This window comes from Haliotis cracherodii, unplaced genomic scaffold, assembly GCF_022045235.1.
Source record: "Haliotis cracherodii isolate W230 unplaced genomic scaffold, xgHalCrac1.p SCAF_8, whole genome shotgun sequence".
Classification (NCBI taxonomy): domain Eukaryota; kingdom Metazoa; phylum Mollusca; class Gastropoda; order Lepetellida; family Haliotidae; genus Haliotis; species Haliotis cracherodii.
The window spans coordinates 12,559,996-12,583,576 of NW_027266341.1; the positions used below are offsets into that span (position 1 = coordinate 12,559,996).

Below are 23,581 nucleotides of genomic sequence, written 5' to 3' on the forward strand. Positions count from 1 at the left end.
TTTCTGTGGTTGGTTCTGGAGAGTACGCAGACTTCTGCCGAGCGCATCCGAGACGAGTTCTATGGGATTGAGGTCGGGAGACCTTGACGGCCAGTCCCTGACGTTGACTCCCGCATTCTGAATGAAATTCCTTGTCAAAATTGCTGTGTGGGGTCTGGCATTGCCGTGTTGGAAGATCAAACCGAGTCCATGTGCTGCCATAAAAGGCAGAAGTTCTGGTGCCAGTACCTGGTCGCGGTAAGCAGCAGCGTTGAGGTTGCCACGGATGACAAGAAGCCTGGAACGTGCATTGCCACAGATAGCACCCCACACCATGCCACTTCCGCCTCGAAATCTGTCAACTTCCTGTACACAACACTGGGCGTAACGTTCATGACGGCGCCTCCACACCCTCGCCCTACCATCAGCAAATGGAAGATTAAATCGGGATTCATCACTGAAGACGACTTGATTCCAATTCCTCTGAGACCATCGTAAGTGTCGCTGTGCCCACAATTGATGTTGACGTCTGTGTAATTGAGTCAGAATCGCCCCGCAGTATGGCCGTCGTGGTTTCGACCAGTTTGCGCACTCAGTTTACCCCTAAACAGTTCATTTCTGGTTGATGTAGCCGTCAAAAATCGGTTACGGAGGTGACGTAAGACAATCTGACGATCCTCTGCATGTGACGTCACACGTGGTCGACCTGGCCGAGGGCGATCAGCGGTGGTACCCGTTTGCTGTAGACACGTCTGTAAATCATAAACAGTCCGTCGATTTTGATCGATTCACCTGCACAAAAACGGGTGTTATCTGAAGACATTAGTGTTTAAATACACAATAAGGGCCCACAATGATAACTGGTCAAAATGTTAAAATTTTAGGATTTGCTTCAGTATGTATGTATGTATGTATGTATGTATGTCTGTGTGTGTGTGTGTGTGCGTGCGTGCGTGTGTGTGTGTGTGTGTGTGGGTGTGGGTGTGTGTGTGTGTGTGTGTGTGTGTGTGTGTGTGTGTGTGTGTGTGTGTGTATTTCCTTTTTTCTGTTATTTTGATCACAGAAACTTTGGACAAGCATGAAAAAAAGAAAGATATAGAGATATAGAATTGTAACCATATATATCCCTTTAATCTGATTACATGTCACGCCCAAGTACAACCCTTGATAACCTAACGCCCCTGATGATAACACTGGCTTATATTAACATGAGAGTGTCGGTGAGGCCACATAGGATTTAGGTAAGTAACGTAAACTACGTATTTTACAATTGAATCACATGTTTACTAACAGAGATAGTATTGATGACAATCAATTCCAAGTGAAATTGACTGCGTATGTATTATTCTTTTGTTAGCTAATATCAATCTTTATTTCAAGTACTGAAAAGGCCATAGGCCTATAGTACATATATACATACAGTAGCAATGGGTGCAATAGGAATTACATATATCGTAACTAAATATCACATCTATAATGCAGAGGATCTGATGTTCATTGCATGATATATATACATTGAAAGATATTTTGTGACTGTTTCATTTTGGGATGACATGAGGATATAAAATTTGTCTATTCTAGGATTCAGATAAAAATATTTATGTATGTATTCTTTTCTCATATTTGCATACAATGGACAGACTAGCAAAAAATGGTATTCATCTTCTATCTCTTGGCAAGTACAATATTTACACAATCTGTTTTCCCTTGGTATCGCTAAATGTCTACCTTTTTCTATTAGAAGGTCATGAGAACCACATCTGAAACGGGATAGTGCTGTTCGGAATTTCTTAACATTTATATCCAAAAGATATTTTTCGGTCAGAATGAATGATTTAAAACAGGTGTAATGCTTTAACTTATTATGTAAGTTTAGTGAAGAGTACCACTTTTGAAAATACATATCTTTTAGCCTTTGTCTTAAATTATATATGAAACGATCTGGTACTGTTACATGTTGCTCTCTCCAAATGTACTCATACCCGCAAGATTGGAGTATCTTTTTGACACCCGAGGCCCAGTTATTTTTACCTCTGCTATCGTAAAGAATCATCATGTTATAGCATTTCTTTGGGAATCTGGTATTTGGCATTTTAAGCAATTTTATCCAATATTTTATTACTTTTATGTAACTGAATATATACATTGGGTATCTCCCACATTCCCCGTAAACTGTAACATTTGGAGTGTTGGAATTTACTCCTAAAAATCTTTTATACGCAAATAGATGTACCTTCTCTATTGTATCATAGTTCTCTAGGCCCCAGACTTCAGCACCATAGAGTAAAATAGGACTGATCTTAGTGTCGAAAATCTTAGAGAATGTTTCAAAGCTAATATTTCCAAGGGGTTTTAGGTTTTGTAAAATGCCAATTAAAATCTTTTTGGCTTGTAGTGGGGCTTTGTTGCAATGCAGTGACCAAGTAAGACGATTTGTAAAATGTACCCCCAAATATTTGTAACTTCTTACAACCTCAAGTTTTTCACCTTTGTATAGCCATTTTTCTCGTTTTGATAATTTCCCTCCATTTTTGAAAACTACAACCTTTGTCTTATCGATATTGACCTTCAATTTCCATTTGTTACAATAATACTCAAGTTCATTTATTAACTTTTGAAGTCCAAAAGTTTGAAGAACTTTGTATCATTCTCTTGAACGTAAAACGTCGTAGATTGATTATTCAGTGCATCAAAAAGACCAACTTTCACTTGTGATGGTTTGCATTATAGGCAATTAAGAAGGTGATACTTGGCATTGGAAGAAACTTAACAGTGATTTAAACGTTCTTTGGCATGCTAGTTTGGATAGTATCCATATATTTCAGATATTTACATTATTAATTTCATTTAGATCACACAGGGATTTACCGGACGCGAAATCCTGCGTCCTATACGCGTGCAGATTCACATTAAGAAAAGTAGAAATTTCGTTTGCATGTTCAGAAAAGAATTATGCTATTTCACAGATCGCTACCACTTAAAACAATACTTTCTTCGAGCATGCGCACGTTTATATCGTTTGTGGTAGAGTTCTGACGCCGTATTGATTGTGGTGAAATGTGTGCTTCAAACCACGGTAAAAAGATTTGCAAAAGTTTTTTTCGGCGGGGAAAGTTCTAATCCATTTTACGGTGATTTCTTCGAGGGCGTGTCAGCGTGTAACGACAGCGTATATCGAAGCTCATAATACCAATCACTTGATTGTCTGATCTAGATTCGATTATTTACAAACCGCCGTAGTGACGCTGGTATATTTTTGAGTGCGGCTTTAAACAACAGTCCGACCAAATCTGTCCCCGACTTGATTATTGTCTGGCCGAAGTGATATGACTGCGGCGCTCAAGAACAACAAATCTGTCCCCGACTTGATTATTGTCTGGCCGAGGTGATATGACTGCGGCGCTCAAGAACAACAAATCTGTCCCCGACTTGATTATTGTCTGGCCGAGGTGATATGACTGCGGCGCTCAAGAACAACAAATCTGTTTACCGCCGCTTCATTGAATGTGGTTTGTATTTCAAAGAAAGTAATAATGGAAAGTAGGAACAAACAGCCACCTTACATGCACAGAATTGATGAAAACAGAATGGTAACAATACTGGTACACCTGCCGTGGTATTGGCCAGACTTATATTCACTACATATAAGTCTGTCAGATTTAAAGACGACACTTATTCTCCATGTTTCTAGTGTAATTTACTTGGTGGAGCAATGGACGTGCATGTCGTGTGGGGGCTGCTTCTGCTAAACGTCTGTCATGATGTTGCTGCGGAAACTATCATGGAGACGCTGAACACAAGATTCGAGACGATGATCTTCTCAAGTCTCATTCAAAGAGCCGGACTGGAGAGTCTCCTCAACACGGGTATGTTCACACAAAATGTATGGAAGCATGAACATGCTATATTCTCTATTTGCCAAATATGCAAGCAGTGCTAGATTATTGCATTTCCAATTTCAGAGTTATGTCCCTCAGCCGTGCGAGGATCCCCACTTGAAATGCGGCTTAAGTATAAGATATATCGCCTTGACTAAAACGTTTCAAGATGAGCCAATTATATCACACTTAATACACAAATTAAGGTGGTGGCAACCAACGCTTTCTTGCGCCAACTGCCTCACTTCCACCCAGTGTTATAAGCCATCCCGTAGACGCTTTCCCCAACTACCCCACTTCCATCCAATGTTATAAGCCATCCCGTAGACGCTTTCCCAAACTACCTCACTTAAACACTATGTAATAAGCCATCCCGTAGACGCTTTCCCCAACTGCCTCACTTCCATTCAATGTTATAAGCCATCCCGTAGACGCTTTCCCCAACTGCCTAACTTCCATCCAATGTTATAAGCCATTCAGTACACCCTTTCCCCAACTTCCACCCAATGTTATAAGCCATCCCGTAGACGCTTTCCCCAACTGCCTCACTTCCACCCAATGTTATAAGCCATCCCGTAGACGCTTTCCCAAACTACCTCACTTCCACCCAATGTTATAAGCCATCCAGTACACCCTTTCCCCAACTTCCACCCAATGATATAAGCCATCCCGTACACCCTTTCCCCAACTACCTCACTTCCATCCAATGTTATAAGCCATCCCGTAGACGCTTTCCCCAACTTCCACCCAAAGCTATAAACCATTCCGTACACCCTTTCCCAAACTGCCTCACTTCCACCCAATGTTATAAGCCATCCAGTACACCCTTTCCCCAACTTCCACCCAATGCTATAAGCCATCCCGTACACCCTTTCCCCAACTACCTCACTTCCATCCAATGTTATAAGCCATCCCGTAGACGCTTTCCCCAACTTCCACCCAAAGCTATAAACCATCCCGTACACCCTTTCCCCAACTACCTCACTTCCATCCAATGTTATAAGCCATCCCGTACAACCTTTCCCCAACTTCCACCCAAAGCTATAAACCATTCCGTACACCCTTTCCCAAACTGCCTCACTTCCACCCAATGTTATTAACCATCCCGTACACCCTTTCCCCACCCTTCCACCCAAAGCTATAAACCATTCCGTACACCCTTTCCCCAACTACCTCACTTCCACCCAATGTTATAAGCCATCCCGTACACCCTTTCCCCAACTACCTCACTTCCATCCAATGTTATTAGCCATCCCGTACACCCTTTCCCCAACTACCTCACTTCCACCCAATGTTATAAGCCATCCCGTAGACGCTTTCCCAAACTGCCTCACTTCCACCCAATGTTATAAGCCATCCCGTAGACGCTTTCCCAAACTGCCTCACTTCCACCCAATGTTATAAGCCATCCCGTAGACGCTTTCCCCAACTGCCTCACTTCCACCCAATGTTATAAGCCATCCCGTAGACGCTTTCCCAAACTGCCTCACTTCCACCCAATGTTATTAGCCATCCCGTACACCCTTTCCCCAACTACCTCACTTCCACCCAGTGTTATAAGCCATCCCGTAGACGCTTTCCCCAACTACCTCACTTCCACCCAATGTTATAAGCCATCCCGTAGACGCTTTCCCAAACTGCCTCACTTCCACCCAATGTTATAAGCCATCCCGTACAACCTTTCCCCAACTTCCACCCAAAGCTATAAACCATTCCGTACACCCTTTCCCCAACTACCTCACTTCCATCCAATGTTATAAGCCATCCCGTAGACGCTTTCCCAAACTGCCTCACTTCCACCCAATGTTATAAGCCATCCCGTACACCCTTTCCCCAACTACCTCACTTCCACCCAATGTTATAAGCCATCCCGTAGACGCTTTCCCAAACTACCTCACTTCCACCCAATGTTATAAGCCATCCCGTACACCCTTTCCCCAACTGCCTCACTTCCACCCAATGTTATAAGCCATTCCGTAGACGCTTTCCCAAACTACCTCACTTCCATCCAATGTAATAAGCCATCCCGTAGACGCTTTCCCAAACTACCTCACTTCCACCCAATGTTATAAGCCATCCAGTACACCCTTTCCCCAACTTCCACCCAATGCTATAAGCCATCCCGTACACCCTTTCCCCAACTAACTCACTTCCATCCAATGTTATAAGCCATCCCGTACAACCTTTCCCCAACTTCCACCCAAAGCTATAAACCATTCCGTACACCCTTTCCCCAACTTCCTCGCTTCCACCTAATGTTATAAGCCATCCCGTACACCCTTTCCCCAACTGCCTCGCTTCCACCCAATGTTATAAGCCATCCCGTACACCCTTTCCCCAACTACCTCACTTCAGTCTGGATTATCTGCCGAAACAAATTCATTTGGACGTAAAAGGCTGAACAGTGGTGAATAATTTCATGAATGGATCACTGAAAATTAGTTATGACAGAAGGTGTTTGCGAAAGGGTAAGCGTGTTATAACCACTTTCGCCCGAACCCCTTAGTCTCAAAAAACAGCCTCATGAAGATTAATGTTGGAGACGTGTATATGTAATTACCTGAAATAACTACTGTTATAAATAATAACAGTCCCCATGTTTGTTTTACCCGGATATTTGTTATTGTTATTCAATGGAAACTATGTCGTACAATTTAGTGGTTTACTGTACATCTGTATGTTTTTATTACCTGAATATAATCGAAAACGTTAACGCCATAGAATAATCAATCTCGATTTCCCGACGAAACAGTTTGCATTGGGCGTAAAAGGCAAAGTAGTGATAAACAATGATATGCATGGATTACTGAAGCAATCGTTTGAGGCGTCGTATTTGGCCTGATAGAATGTTAAGATCTGCTGTCCTCTCATATTAAAATGGGGCTAGACTCAGGCAAAGTAAATTAGATTCAAGGTGCTTTGTCTGTGAACTAAAACTATTTTGGGGCGGTGAGGTAACCTAGTGGTCATAGTGCTAAGACGTCAGGCCAAAGGCCAGGGTTCGATTTCTTACATGGTACAATATGTGAGGCCCATTACTGGTGTCCCGTGATATTGGAGGCATATTGCTAAAAGCGGCGTAAAATCATACTCACTCTGTATATGTCTAGGTTTAACTTGTTTAATTGAATCTGTAATATTTACCAACAGCCTTACTCTACATACCTTTTATGAATTATTAATATCCTCATACGGTTGAAGAAGTGATGCTATAATATTAATTGACTCTTAACTAAAATTATCATTATATATATATATCAATTGATAATTAACGATTACTCTACATACACAGAGACAATGTGAATTTCATACGTACTGGGAATGAATCAGCTGCAATGTCTTGGTCCCAAGCAACCTGCGATTGTCATAATAGGCGATTTAATGGATCGGGTGGTCAGGCTCGGCTCTTGACGTGGACCGTTGCTCACATGATTGTCAAGTCCAGACTCGATTATTAACAGACCGCCGTCAAATACCCGCAATGGTACTAGTGTCGAGTGCGACGTCAGACAACAAAGAAAGAAGAACAAACCAGAGGTTTTCACTGACATAACTGAAATACGGTTCACAGAGCTCAAAACACAACTTACAAATTACACAACCTTTTTCGTGTTGAAGGAAACTACACCGTCTTCGCCCCGGTAGACGCGGCGTTTCAACTGCTACCCAAAGAGACGGTTGAATGGCTGTACCAGAAGGAGAACCTGCCCCAGATGACGGCCCTGATCAAGTATCACATCGTGCCGTACACTGGGAACACACACCGCAACTGGACAGGGGAGACACTCAACACCCTGGCGTCAAAACCTGTACGCATGGTCACCTACCCCCACAACCAGGTCCGTCACTGTAACATTGCGTCCTCGCTTTTAAACGGGTTTTGTTTCCCTTTTTGAATTTGTTTCTTGGTTTGGGTTTCTGTTTCTATTTTTCTTCATCTTTGCCTCTTTTAAAGTTTAACGTTGAATTTCCTGCTATTTGGCTTACGTGCAGGTGACTGTTGTCAACGGTGTCGTCCTCACTGAATCCAACCTGAGCGTCTCCAATGGCCACATCTATCTACTGCGCTCTACCCTGTCTCCTCTGACTGCTGATGTTGTGCAAAGCCTATCCCAGGATCCCATGTACTCCTCGTTTCTGACTGCTGCCGCCTTGTCGGGAATGACGAACAAACTTAAAGGTTTGAAAATCCTCCCACTAGTATATTCTGTAGTTCAAGCATTGTGGTAAACGTTGAATAATATTGAAGTAGATATGTCTGAATATGTATTGAAGTACATGTATGATATGTTTTAAAAAGTTAACATCATGCAAAGCGTGCAAGTACACATTTAACCGTTGTAAAAATATTAACAATACACTGTGTTCAAGTGCACGGATAAACGTTGTATAAATATTAACAATACACTGCGTGCAAGTGCACGGATAAACGTTGTATAAATATTAACAATACACTACGTGCAAGTGCACGGATAAACGTTGTATAAATATTAACAATACACTGCGTGCAAGTGCACGGATAAACGTTGTATAAACATTGACAGTTCGCCGCGTTCAAGAACATGGGTTAACGTTGTAAACATTTGATACATGTAAAAAAACATTCTGTGTTCACGTACACAGGTAAACGTTGTAAACCATTGATATACTATGTTCCGTTCATGTCCACCGGTATGCATTGTTTAACATTGATATAATACGTTCCGCCCAAGTACGCAGGGTAACGCGGTATAACGCTGATATAATGCGCTCCGTTCAAGTACATACATGTACACGGTTTACGTTGTTTACCAGTGACATATAAGTAACTCGCTGCACACAGGTTAACGATTAAGATTCAGTTGAAATTAACGTTACGTTGTACGGTCGGGATTATTTTTGTTCAATTTGACTATGATATACGACACGTCAATTCAATTTAATGTCAAATTTGCTATGTAATAATTGACGCACGTTTTGTCTACAGAAGACAACATCACAGTATTTGCTCCACATGATCTCTCATTTAGTAAAATGGGTCAAAATAGGACCGATGTTGTGTTTAACAACATATCCCTGCTACGAGGTGAGTGATCCTTTCTTCAACAACATTCACATGCCACAAGGTGAGTAATCCTTTCTTCAACAACATTCACATGCCACCAGGTGAGTGATCCTTTCTTCAACAACATTCACATGCCACCAGGTGAGTAATCCTTTCTTCAACAACATTCACATGCCACGAGGTGAGTGATCCTTTCTTCAACAACATTTACATGGCACCAGGTGAGTGATCCTTTCTTCAACAACATTCACATGGCACCAGGTGAGTGATCCTTTCTTCAGCAACATTCACATGCCACCAGGTGAGTGATTCTTTCTTCAGCAACATTCACATGCCACCAGGTGAGTGATCCTTTCTTCAGCAACATTCACATGCCACGAGGTGAGTGATCCTTTCTTCAACAACATTCACATGCCACGAGGTGAGTAATCCTTTCTTCAACAACATTCACATGCCACGAGCTGAGTAATCCTTTCTTCAACAAAATTCACAAGCCACCAGGTGAGTGATCCTTTCTTCAACAACATTCACATGCCACGAGGTGAGTAATCCTTTCTTCAACAACATTCACATGCAACCAGGTGAGTGATCCTTTCTTCAACAAAATTCACAAGCCACCAGGTGAGTAATCCTTTCTTCAACAACATTCACATGCCACGAGCTGAGTAATCCTTTCTTCAACAAAATTCACAAGCCACCAGGTGAGTAATCCTTTCTTCGGCAACATTACATGCCACCAGGTGAGTGGTCCTTTCTTCAACAAAATTCACAAGCCACCAGGTGAGTGATCCTTTCTTCGGCAACAGGCCTTTGCCACGAGGTGAGGGACGCTTTCGTCATCAACAGTCACATCCCACGGAATGAGGAATGCTTTCTTAAAATACAATTCTTCTTCTGTGGAGTGAGTGATGCATTCATAAACAACATGCCCACACTACAAGGTAAGTGATGTTTTTATTCAACAACATTCCCACACTACAAGGTGAACGATGCTTTCTTCAACAGCATCCCCATGCCACGAGGTGAGTGATGTTTTCGTCATCAACAGTCACATAGCACGGAATGAGGGATGCTTTCTTAAAATATAAGTCCTCTTCTGTGGAGTGAGTGATGCATTCATCAACATCATGCCCACACTACAAGTTGGGTGATGCTTTCTTCAACAACATACTAATACAAACATGTGAGAGATGCATTTTTCCACAAGAGGCCCTTACTACAAGGTGAGTGATGCTTTCTTCAGCAACATGTCCATGCTACGAGGTGAGTGGTGCTTTATTCAACAACTTTGCTGACTAATTAATGTTTACACTCTTTATAAGAATCATACATGAACCATGGATTCTGTTTTTCACCTTCTCAAAAAGTATATTTTTGTCCTGAATAAATAAAAAGGGTTTTCCAACCCCTCCCCCACCGACTTGTAAATAGCCATACAATCTACCCCCAGAATTGGTGGAATTTCACATCCTGCCTGGCGTCTACTACTCTAACGGATTGTATAAGAATGAGAGAATCCGCGACGACAACTCTAGATACGACATTACCTACACTGTCCGCGAATTAGGCAAGTGTCAACTTCTTTATTTCACTGGTAGAACACATGATCAATAAAGTTACATTCAAAAGCTAGTTGTCTGAGGGTTAACCTCTGTTGGTCATAAATTATCTTAAATTTTCACACTGATTATGAACAATTTGCCTTCTTCGAGTCATCGCACATGCAGACAAATACACGAGTCCCACAAAAAGAGCTCCAGTGTATAATTGAAGAGTTCGAGTTAACAGCATTTTTTCAATGTCCACTCAAGGTCCACTAACTCTCCAGTCGTCTAAGGCCTTGGGCACCCCAGAAACCTATGATTGTGGGTTCCAATCCCGGTACGCCCCGATTATGTTTCTAGGTTTGTCAACACCATACCCTTGCTCGTGGGTTTCACCGAAGTGGTAAACGTCTGAGGCCTGCATCACTTCCGGCTTTCCTCCCACATTAAGCTGACACGCCGCGATATAACTGGAATAATGTTAAAAGCGGCGTTAAACCCAACTCACTCACTCACTAACTCTCCACTATGAACATGCACCTCGAGAGGTACATTTGTATAGAGGGTGTTGGTTGGGGTACATTAAATAATTCTACTATACATGACGCAAATTTCAAACACCCATTGAACCAAAGTCGTTAACTGTGCTCTGAAGCGGTAGTATTGGTCACGTACTCTCATATGTGATGAGTGAGTGAGTATGGTTTTACGCCGCTTTTAGCAATATTTCAGCAATATCACGGCGGGGGACACCAGAAATGGGCTTCACACATTGTACCCATGTCGGGAATCGAACCCGGGTCTTCGGCGTGACGAGCGAACGCTTTAACCACTAGGCCACCCGACCTCCCCCATATGTGATGAGATACCTGTAGTGGTATTACATAGACATGACTTTACGTGTTCATGATATAATGATATAACAATTAAGGAACATGGGTGTGACTGGTCTTCGGCACCGCAACCCATTGTGCAGCGCTGCCTACTTGGGAGTGCCAGAAATCTATGATCCTGGGCTCGAATTCCTATTATGTTTCGAAGTTTGTTAAACCCAAGACCTGCATCACGTTGGGATTCCCTTGCAAATCAAACTCATGCGCCGTGATATGTCTGAAAAGCTGTTCAAAGCGACTTTAAGCTCTTCCCTCCCTGAATTAGCCTACCAACCCATCCGGTCACTCACACATTCGCTCATTCTCTCTTAACAGGTAATCATAACTTCAGGATTACACCGTATGCTGGAACCTTCTTGATCAAAGATTGGCTTGCAAGTAATGGCGTCATCCATGCTGTCAATGGAGTGGCGCATTCATTCACGTTCTATCGAGATGTTGATAAGTTAATCGGCTAAAACCAAGTTTCGAGCCTACACACTCTAAATAAAGAGATGTTCTGATGTGAACTACCGTTTAGTTTTGTCATTTACACGGAGATCATCCTTTTTGAAGAGTGAGCTGCACGGACCTGCTCAGCAAGAAAATAATTGTTCCATGCCGTGTCTCCTGAGACATGTGACATTATTTGAAGCATGCCTCTGTGAACCCTGTTATGAACATGTAATGGAGGAATCATGATAATCTGACTTTCGGAATATACAGATCTGAGTGATTTCTCGGACTTAAAGCTATTTTATCGTTGATATAGAATGTATCTATAATATTGCGTAATGACCTCCAGCTGCGTCAGTTGTACTTGTTTGAAATGAAGGTTCAGAATGGACATTGAATTCCTGGTTCAGAATCAACCGCGCCACTACACGCATCCGCGTTCGCTTTTGTTTATTCCAACTTTTGGTTGAACCGGCTCTGCCATAACTATAGAGTTAAGTCATCATAATGGTTAAACCGGTAGGATGAGATGGTAATGTGCGTGTGAACCATCAAAAGTCCTCGCCACTTTGGGCTAAAATCGCGATTATTAATCAACGAAGATAGCTGCATGTGGGCTCATCTCCTAAAGGGAAAACAAGAAATTCCGGCGATAAGAACTTTACTCACAAAAATGACAAAACTTGTAAAACGTTGTTACAATCCGGGTAAGCACGGGCAGCTACATGTATCTTCATTGATTAATAGTCGCGATATTTCGTGATTCTATTTCAAGTGGACAATATTTTTGTGCTTAATAATGTTCCTGGAGGAGACAATCCTGGGGTATGGATCCATGAAGAGACATAAAGGGGGTGCTTGTAAACGATGTTCCCAGACATCCCCATAGTGAGACAATAATGGGGTGCTTGTAGACTATACTGCCACACGGCACAAGGTGCGTGTAAGTTCTACTACCAGACATTGCCATAGTGAGACAAAAATGGGGTGCTTGTAGACTATACTGTCACACGACACAAGGTGCGTGTAAGTTCTACTCCCAGGGGGAGACGAGCATGGAGTAAGGGGACCGTTATTTCTCAGAGTCAGGAAGTGGGCAAGCATGTTTTGCCCTACCACTAACATGAATCGTCGGGCCCTTCTTCTGAAAGCAAACTTTATATAACGATGTTCCTTAAGTAATGATGCCATATTGGGGCTATCGACCATTGTAGATACGAGATAATTTCGAGGTATACGGGTCAAGGATATGAATCAGTTAGATCATTAGATTTTTTTATTATCTTTTTGTTCTTGGTGTTGTATTTGTCACAGTTTGTATGCTTACAACTTGACCTGAACATACACATTCCTACAACGTTCAAATAAGAACATGTTCTACGTAATCACTGAGAATCCCAGTAATATCCAAGCTATTCTCTTCATAATCATGTTCGCTAATTGTGGAAGGAAAGCCCAAAGAGATGAAGATCCAAGACATGTACTACTTGGGGACCCACAGCAAGGATAATGGTCATCATTATGGCGAATCTTGGATTCGAACCCACGACAAGAGTAATCTGAAATGCCTCATGATCAGAGGCACAACGTTGTGCAGCGAATTGCGATGCCTTACACGATTGGTTCCCCCTGTGTAGATTAGCCCTGGTCACATACCCTGTTGTACGGGGAGTGCTACAATCTACAGAAATCTTATATCAGTCAGTCGATAGAGACGGTGGAAGGAAAATAACATACGTGTTGTTCATGGGGTTATCATCTTGTACAGTGGTTATCTTAAACTCCCAATTATGAAACAAGGAGTGCTGTAAACCTACACATATGGACAAACGCTTCTTTAATACCGAGAGTAAAGTCACTTTTTTCAGTACGAAAGGTAAAGTTAATGTCTGTAGTTAGTCTGTTGTCTGTTGCAATGTGCTGTTAACATGGGCATCCACCCGGTATGGGAGAACTGTGATTGACGCCCTCAGCTCCAGGTTCGACTTTATCACCTTCACTAAACTTCTCAGACGGGTTGTTCTTGACAAGGATCTCACTACGGGTTTGTTGCAATATATGTTGATAGTCTCAGGACGCGCTTTTTAAGAAAATTTATCAAGATACTTCGTCAAATTTGAATGGGAAATTAATTAATCTTTACGTTTTATCGTTTTTATTCAGAAGACAAAAATTATTCCACTTTTGTTTGGTTGGTTACTTCTGACACCACAAAGGTCAATCTCACGGTAATGAACCAACTGCATCCACAAGTACTACATGATCACTACACCGACCTCAAATATAACCATCAAGATACTCGAGTGTAAGCCAGTCACCTAGTGCTTTGTTGATTTAAAAAAAAGCATTCGACACAGTTAATGCATGTGGTTTATATTGTTCCAACTTGGTATAAGAGGCCAAATATTAGATGCCATCTCTTTGTAACAAAGTTAATTGTGATATTGGTTTAATTCGCCAACTGTTAAAATTGTCACGTATGTTTTTGGACTGTACATTACGCATTCAAGTGCAAATACTTGTAAAATAAGCAAAACTGTTTTAGCTTAAATTTTGCTATAGAAACGTTATTCTAAACCACCAACACTACTATGTGATAGATTTTGTAAATATTGTTTCAATGCTTTAAATATCAGCACTGTTGAAGATGAATAGCACTTTCTTACATTATGTCTTTTTTTATGAAGATTTAAGATATGAATTATTTTATTAAGCTTCACATGTATCCCAGAGTTGTTATACCCTTGATTATATGCATAAGTTATGTTTTATATTGAAATCGGACGACTTACAGTATTGTTTATCTAACACCCTTTTAGTAATGTATAAACTATTATTATCTTTCAAATGAATTGTCTTTAACAATACTTATATATTGCTGAAATTGTTATACATGTAGCTTCATACTTTTTTATGAATTATCATCTTCCCGAGGCAAGTGAGTTAACTGACTATAAAAGTCCAGTTTCCACCCTTGCCGAACTAGGCTGGTATTATGGAGTTACATTTTGGCTGGGCTAACGAGTCTATGCATAGTCCAATCAAAATCGCGCACCGAAATCGAAATCCGGTTTGTAAAATGTCGTGCAGATATCTGTCGATTGCAGGATTTGAAAAGCATGTTGCACCGCCAACTCGTTGTCAACAGATATTTTCCAAGTCTTTTCATGTTTTTTAATCAAGGTGCTCACGTGATTTGATGCACTTCGCTATGTAAGACCCGTTTTATCACAATATGGGTCTTGATTATCAATCAGATCGTTTTGACTGGGCGCCACCATTTTGTTTGAAACAAATGCAAGTGATACGAGAGGTGGAATCTGATTGGTCCATAGGAGAGGCTTAGAAGGAACATAACTCGTAATAACCACTGGTGGCGCTACGGTCGAGCCCAGGAATTCGAGCCTAGTTCGGCAAGGGTGGAAACTGGACTTTTATAGTCAGTTAACTCCCTTGCCTCGAGAAGATGATGAATTATATGCTTTATATGTTTGTATCGTGTCTCATAAGCCCTATTTTACTTATGTATTGAATTTGTATACAATTAATCTGTAACACTGTAACGCGTGACACGCAAATAAACTCTCTCTCTCTCTCTGTCTCTCTCTCTCTCTGTCTCCCTCTCTCTCTCTCTCTCTCTCTCGCTCTCTCTCTCTAACGTCGCGCGGAAGTCGGTACCTCTGTTTGTTTATTTTACATATTCATTAGTGATGAACTGATTTTTAGATTAAAATATTATTCTTTTCTTAACGGGTTCGGTCGACCTTAGAGAGACTGTAGGTGATGGCAAAGAGGTCACTGGCACCTTTGCCGTCTTTGTTCAATGAAGAGCTGTGTATACGTAGACTGACTGCTGACATGGAAGTCTTCCATTATGCAGATGCTGCCTACCACCTGCCTAAATTATCGTGAACTGTGACAACAGTACATAAAATGTGTTCAAACTGTGACATAAATTGTTCAAGATATGTGAATAAACACGAGCAGCGTCTATTTTCCGTCTATTTGTCATTCACTAATTTGCATGTACCCAAATGCTTGTAATCACATTACATTTCTGTTGTTTTGAAAAGGCAACCAGCCGCTTGGTTATTTCTGACATCACAAAGGTCGATCTCACAGTAATGAAGCAACTGCATCCACAAGTACCACATGATCACTACACTGACCTCAACAAACACTGGACAGGACAAATCATCAAGATACTCGAGTGTGAGCCAGTCACTTACAAGTATCTCTGATATCATCTGGCAAATGGGTTGTATTTGGTATTTAACGCAAGAGTAAAGTTTCTTACATGTTTTTCCGAGCTGAAAGAAGTCAAACCCACTGAGAACTTTTCGGAGAATGTGAAGACTTCCAAACACTGCAGCCTTCTGCATTGCCCAGATTGTCAGAAGGGCTGAATTCCTGGCAACAACCCCGCGTACTCTCCCAGTGTCAGTCAACAGATTCGAGGTACCAAAGCTAAGGCACCGAGAACGATGAGGAGTCAGACAACATGGTAGTTTGGATGCAAGCATGACGGTTCGAAAGCGAGGTCTGCATATCTTGCCATGATTTTTCCCGAATCTTGTCAATCCCATTGATGTCTAAAGGGACCAAAAAATTAATTATATAAATATTTCATTGGATTTATCAAAAAGGACAAGATCAGGTTTGTTGGCCTGGAGAGGTCTGAGGCCGCATACGGGCCTATTTCAAAGAATTTTGTATTTATTATTTTCCATGACGCCCTCTACATATTCTGGGTCGCACCATCGATGGACTCAGAAGCCACAAGCTTAGAGAAGACGGTAATAAAATGATCGAGCCACTCCATTATTTCGCATAAGATACTGTGTTTGTGCCAAGGTTGGGCATCCACTGACAATGTGTTAGACAGTCTCATGAAAATCATTGCATATTCTACGTTTCATATGTACACTTTGATGCAAAATCACACATTGACGGTTTCACTTTTCAGAACAGCCGACTTCATCCAAGCGTAGGGCACTGCATGGTTGCTAATCTTCTCAACACACTGCACATAAACTCGACGCTGTCCTCATATCCTTCAGATAGCATGTCCTCCCAACTGAGTCTGGGCTGATTTTATATGTCACTTTGCTTGGTTGACACTCATTTCTGCACCGTACTGCCAAGAAATCAATACTGACATATAGATTATATCCAACATCCTTTGCTCGTTTAAGAAAACTTTGGAATGTCTTGATGAAAACAATGTTTTCATCATGAGTTTTGACATACTTCACAAGAGGGTCATCAGATAAATAAATGTGTGCAAAAGAGCACAATACAATTCTATCATGAATAAACTCCACGTTAATCAAACCATTATAAATGCTGTACTGTATAATACAAGCGCTTTCTGTATCACACTATATAATTCAAGAACTGTAGGATAATTGAGTGAGTGAGTGAGTTGGGTTTAACGCCACTTTTAACAGTATTGCAGTTATATCACGGCGTGTCAGCTTAATGTGGGAGGAAAACCCGAAGTGATGCAGGTCTCAGTCGTTTACCAACGAGCACGGGTACGGTGCTGACAAACCTAGAAACATAATCGGGTCGAACCGGGATTCGAACCCACAATCATAGGTTTCTGGGGAGCCCAAGGGTCGCAACTCTTAGACAACTGGGCCACCGTGCACCACTGTAGGATAATGTCCAGGTCCCACTTGCACAAAGCGATCTTAGCGCTACGACTGTTGGAAGCCTATGTTAAAGTATGGGAGTTACGATCATCTTAGTGCCGAGATCGCTTTGTGCAAGTGGGCCCAGTAGTTATTTAATGGGATATTATTAAGTACAAATGACAATGGTCGGCCATTTTGTCAGTACACAATTATCTTGACCATCGCGATAAGCTGCCTTTACGCTTATCTGAGATGGAGATGTACAAAGTCAATAAAACTTCATTTTTATACTTCTCTACCGAGAACGACTAAGCCATGATGCATTCGGGTTGAGAATTTACATAATCCGCTTCGAGGTCCACACACTTCTGCCAATGATGCTGATGTGCCCAGATCACACTGGTGTAAAAGGCCTTCCTCAGGTGGTTTAAAGAGTCCTCTACAGTAGAAAGACGTCATCTTATTTGTATAATGCTTGCCCATCAGGTCTTTCTTCAAGTTTGAGAAGAGGATGAATCTGACGGTGCCAATGTGGTGTATACGCAGGATGTTCAATCAGTTCATACCCACGCTCTTGCCTTGTAGCCATGCCATGTATGGTGTGTCCTTTTCGGGAAGGGGGGGGGGGGGGGGGGGGGGTGGTTGTGCACCAGCAGGATTCTCTTGGAATCCCAGAAAACCGAAGCCAGATGATGGAACAAGCTTTGGAGGAGGAGATGTTAGATATTTCCACTGAAATGACTGTCGTGTCGACCACGAAAAATATACAAAACATTTGATTTTTCATAATTCCGCACATTTCATAAGGAACATTGTCTTCAAATGCAAAACAAATCTCAAGCGAGAGACACACACATATTGCACTATCACAATAAGTTGTATAAATAAAATATACGGGCTATTAAAAAACAGTCCGTGGATATTATAATATCCCCGTTCATGTGATTATACCCGATTTGAGAACAACAGTACTTTTCATTACAAAGACTTTAGATAAACATGAAAAATAATGAAAGATATATAGACAAGAAATTGTTCATATAGCTCTTTAAACTGATTACCTGCAGCGCGAATCATGGTTTCCCCGCCCTATTACAACCCTTGATAACCCCATGTGCCTGATAACACTAGCTTATATTTAAATGGGAGAGTCGGTACAGCCACAAGGAATCTGCAGGTAAGTTATACAAACTACATATTTTGATTAATATATTTCCCGCTACCACTTAAAACATTAATTCCTACGAGAGTAGTGTGCGTAATGTCATATCAATTTTGTAGAGTTCTGTCTCCGTATTTACTGGGGTGAAGTGTGTGCTTCAAAACACGATAAAACAAGATTTGCAAATGTTCGAGTACGTCTTAGACCCGGGTTCGATTCCCGACATGGGTACAATGTGTGAAGCCCATTTCTGGTGTCCCCCGCCGTGATATTGCTGGAATATTGCTAAAAGCGGCGTAAAACCATACTCACTCACTCACTCACTCGAGTACGTCTTCGGTGACTTCATTGATGGCGTGTCAACGTACAGCGAAAGCGTAGATCGTTGCTCGTCATATCTTTCACTCGTCTGGATTGTCTGGTGCAGACTAGAATATTTCTGAGTGCGGCGTTAAACATCAAGCAAACAAAATCTGGCTCTGGCTTGATTATTCTCAGTCCGAAGTGATATGACTGCGACGTACAACAGCCAACTAATGGGATTTAAGCCGATTCATTGTGATCTTATATCGAAGAAGTAGTATGGAAATTGTCCGAATAGGAACAAACAGCAAACTTACATTTTTTAAAAACCACCATGAACAAAATTAAATGCAACACTAAGTTATTATACCTACCGGTGGGATAAGGCATGGTAATATTGATTCCAGGTAAGGCAGTCGGACAAAGAGAAGACACTTATTCCTTATGTTTCTAGGGTAACTTACTAGGTGGAGCAATGAACGTGCAAGTCGTGTGTGGGCTGCTTCTGCTTGGCGTCTGTAATGTTGCTACGCGAACTATCATGGAGGCACTGGCTTCAAGGTACGACGTCATACCTGTCCACTTCCTGTACGCAGTTTCCGGTGTAACGTTCTCCACGACGTCTATAGACCCGTGCTCTTCCATCCCCTCGACAGAGGAAAAATCTTGATTCTTCGCTGAACCAGACCTTTCTCCATCGCATTTGAGGCCATACCCTGTGTTGACGACACCAATGCAGTCGTTGCTGACGATGTTGTCAACAGGACATGAAGTCTTACTCGTAGACCTGCTGCTCTTAAACAGTTTTGTAAGATCTGGTCGGAGATTCTGTGCAATCCGGGTATTTTGGATGCGGTTGAGGTGGCTGTGGTCGTCCTTTCACGTAGGTGGCGCAGTTGGATGTAGCGATCTTGGGCGGGGGTGGTTAGTCTTGGTCGTCCCGACCTTGGCCAATCACGTGTTGACCCATGCTGTTGAAACCGATCCCATAGCCTTGTGATGGTGCTGGGCGATACATTGAAAACGTTGGCTACAGCTGATCGGGATTCTCCTGCCTGCAAGAGGCCTATGACGCTGTTTCTTCGCACTTCTGTTAATCTTGTCATGTTGTTGAACTGACACTGCTCGTTTGACGCAGAAGCCAAGCAGTCAAAAACCCTGCACTTTAATGCCGTTCATAGTGCTGCTGCACGTCTAGTACGTGCATCTCCATTGCCCTTGGAGTGGGTGCGTTGTTCCTAATCGTAAGTGTTTCCCGACTAATGGTTTGCCTGTCCTTGTTGTGATCATTTTGATTCGGGAAATTTGTCACTGACACTATAACACATTGAATCTTCTTTATTCTGCACCTCTTGGTCCGCTAATTTTACTTTTATGGCCAAATATATCCGTATTGCATTTCATTTTTTAAGAGTATAGAAATTGTAAGAGAGTTTAAATTAGTGGTGTTTATTTTGACAAGACACTAACATGAAATTCTCATATAACTCATGGTGTTAACAAATGTAATAAGGTTATCAAACGAAGTGGGGTGCTGATAAATCATCTATGTTATGGCTTTATAAAACATTAATACTGTCACGGAATTTATGCGTGCCTCCAAATGTCATCTTTCCAAACTTGACCGCATTCAGTCAAAGGCTTTGGGAATCTGCACGGGTGCCTTTGCAACTACACTGCTCTCCAGGCTGAATGCTCAGAAATGTCACTAGGCCTTCGTCATGAACGTATGTCTCTCAAACTGAAATATAAAACCAACTATAATGTAGCTATTGTTAATGATTGTGTTGAGGATATGATTTGCGACCGGTCACATGGCAAGGTCCCTTTTGGTTTGAGTGAGTGAGTGAGTTTCGTTTTAGGTCACATCGGCAATATTTCAGCCATATCGTGACTATCAAAGGTTAAAGATTATAAATAATTTAAAACGTATAAAAACCTGCCAACGAAGGGCAGTAAAATAACCAGACTTATCACAGAGAAATATTTAAAACTAGTGTGGAATCATAAAATGGATATTACAATACATTACAATGCATAAAAAAACAGGCTATTGATCTTCAACTGAAGGTAGATCACCATACTGGGGACCATTTGGTTTGAGTATTTAGAAACTTGCTGCTAAGCATTGAGTTTTACAGTGCAACCTAGTTGATTCTTCTGTACGTCAAGATACGGCTTCTGACACCATGCCTTTTTTATTATCTGAATTCAACCATTGACCCCAAAAATGAGTCCAAATGTTATAAACGCTATATCTCAGGATTTTATAAATGAACATTATGCCAACTTCACTCATGTATTTAACGATGCCTCTTAGGTTTCTGCCTTGGTTCGAACTCCTCGGGCATATTTGACATCAGATTTGTACATCTCAAGTGTGTCCAGGCTACATGACCATCTCTCAGTTGGTGGGATAATGAGTGAGTGAGTGAGTTGGGTTTTACGTCGCTTTTAACAGTATTCCAGTTATGTCACGGGGTGTCAGCTTAATGTGGGATGAAAGCCTGAAGTAATGCAGGTCTCAGACGTTTACCACTTCGGTGAAACCCACGAGCACGGGTATGGTGCTGACAAAGCTCATGATGTCAATCACAGGATTATCTGGTCCAGACTCGATTATTTACAGGCGCCGTTATTTAGCTGGAAGCAGCTGAGTGCGGCGTTAAACAACAAACAACAACAAAAACAACATGTTAAGGCAATCGAATCTGGTATCAATGGTTCACGAAGTGATATGTTTATGAAATATTAAAGCTGAATACATGTTCTAACTCAAAGTATATTACGTGTTCATTTTCTCTAATTACACTTTTGGGCCCAAACATAGTTCAATTCAACGGTCAATATCAGACTTCCTGACCCCAGAAATGAAATACTGATCACTTGGTGTTTTAAAATATAATCATTATTATATTGGTTAATCATTTCATTTCCATTATTTACTTTGCTCTTGTTTAAAGTCATTTGATGTGTTGGGCGCAAGAAAACCTTAAACCCCAGTCGTCTAAGGCGCCGCGATTCGCTGTGCAGAGTTGCGTCCCTTGGACACGCCAGAAACTTGTGATTGTGGGTTCGAATCCCGGTTCGCCACGATTATGTTTCTAGGTTTGTCAGAACCATACCCGTGTTCGTGGGTTTTACCGAAATGGTAAACGTCAGAGACCTGTATCACTTCGGGCTTTCCTCCCACATTAAGCTGACACGCCGGGCTATAACTGGAATAATGTCAATTTGTTAATAGCGGCGTTAAACCCAACTCTCTCTCTCTGTATATAATTAATCTGTAACACTGTAACGCGTGACACGCAAATAAACTCTCTCTCTCTCTCTCTCTCTCTCTCTCACACACACACACACACACACACACACACACACACACACACACGATAATAGCCGCTTGTTCTGTAATACCCGACACCGCTCTACATTGTTGATGCAGTAGGTGTAAACGCCATCAGTTTTGAGTATATACGTCATTCATAATTGGTGTAAACGTCATCAATTATGGGTATACACGGCATCACTGATTGATGTAAACGTCATCAGTAATTGCTGTACACGGCATCAGTAATGAGTTCCATGACACCACAAAAGTATGCAACCAATTCCCGACGTCCCCAGTAGTGACATTGCTTGAAATTTGCTGATGGGTGTCGTCAAATATTCTCCATCATCATTATAGACAGGAACCCTTTTAATGTGCGCCGAATTCTCATACCCACACATTAGTAAGGAAACATATGGTATATGGATTATATTTGTCATGTTCTTTCTATCAAAGAAACTCAAGATATACATGATAAAAACTGAAAGATATAGAGACATAAATTGTAAAAATAGCCCTTAAAACTGATTACCTGCAGCGCGAATCTTTGTTTCCACGCCTAAGTACAACCCTTGATAACCCCACGTTCCTGATAACACTAGCTTATATTAACATGGGGGAGCCGGTGTAGCCACAAAGGATTTCGGTGAGTAATGAAAACTATGTATACATATTTCACTAATGACTAATATATATACTTACAAAGAAAGTATAAGAGGCATTGAATTCAAATTTACCGCATATATATTTCTCTCTAAAAATGAACCCGTCGTTGTATGTTTATTCAGTACATCAAAAGACATACTTTCACTCGTAGTGTAGGCCCGTGAATATCCGGGGTAGAATAGGTCTTCAGCAACACATGCTTGTCGTAAAAGGCGACTGTGCTTGTCGTAAGAGGCGACTGACGGGATCGGGTGGTCAGGCTCGCTGACTTGGTTGATGCATGTCATCGATCCCAATTGCGTGGATCGATGCTCATGTTGTCAACCACTGGATTGTCTGGTCCAGACTCGATTATTTACAGACCGCCGTCTTATAGCTGGAACAAACCAACCACTCGTAGTGTTTTAAATGATGTTTTGTCAAGGTTTTATTATTTTAATATATGTGCATATTTTTAAAACCAATCCTTGAATTCTACCTCTAATGCCGCTGCTAGTGACTATAGTGTGAATAAAGGTCAGTAAGTTCAGTTCAGTGACCCTGGACCCAGTTCAAGGATTCCTGGTCAGGAAAGGTCCCCACTGGTTTGTCTGGCCCAGACTCTCACCCCCAACACCGGGTTTTGCGCCAATTCATTTTGATTTTTATATCGAAGAAAGAAATTTTGGAAATTAAGGAATACGAACAAACAACTAAATTACATTACCAAA

The 23,581-nt window shown here is 41.5% G+C and overlaps 1 protein-coding gene across 1 annotated transcript; it reads left to right on the forward strand.

Annotated features, from left to right (window-relative positions):
* Positions 1–1,220: 1,220 nt before the first annotated feature.
* On the forward strand, positions 1,221–11,847 carry LOC139449686 (transforming growth factor-beta-induced protein ig-h3-like). The gene is made up of 7 exons (XM_071231186.1): positions 1,221–1,314; positions 3,671–3,845; positions 7,476–7,696; positions 7,851–8,037; positions 8,824–8,922; positions 10,352–10,468; positions 11,654–11,847. The coding sequence occupies exons 2-7, from the start codon at positions 3,692–3,694 to the stop codon at positions 11,794–11,796; spliced, it is 921 nt and encodes a 306-aa protein (XP_071087287.1). The 5' UTR covers positions 1,221–1,314; positions 3,671–3,691; the 3' UTR covers positions 11,797–11,847.
* The last annotated feature ends 11,734 nt before the right edge of the window (positions 11,848–23,581 follow it).

What these genes read in the sequence shown, in the direction of transcription:
- LOC139449686 (XM_071231186.1), top strand. Translation starts at nt 3,692, where the DNA reads ATGGACGTGCATGTCGTGTGGGGGCTGCTTCTGCTAAACGTCTGTCAT. An exon ending in TCACCTACCCCCACAACCAG is followed by an intron (nt 7,697 to 7,850) that starts GTCCGTCACTGT and finishes GCTTACGTGCAG; the next exon opens with GTGACTGTTGTCAACGGTGT. An exon ending in AATGACGAACAAACTTAAAG is followed by an intron (nt 8,038 to 8,823) that starts GTTTGAAAATCC and finishes TTTTGTCTACAG; the next exon opens with AAGACAACATCACAGTATTT.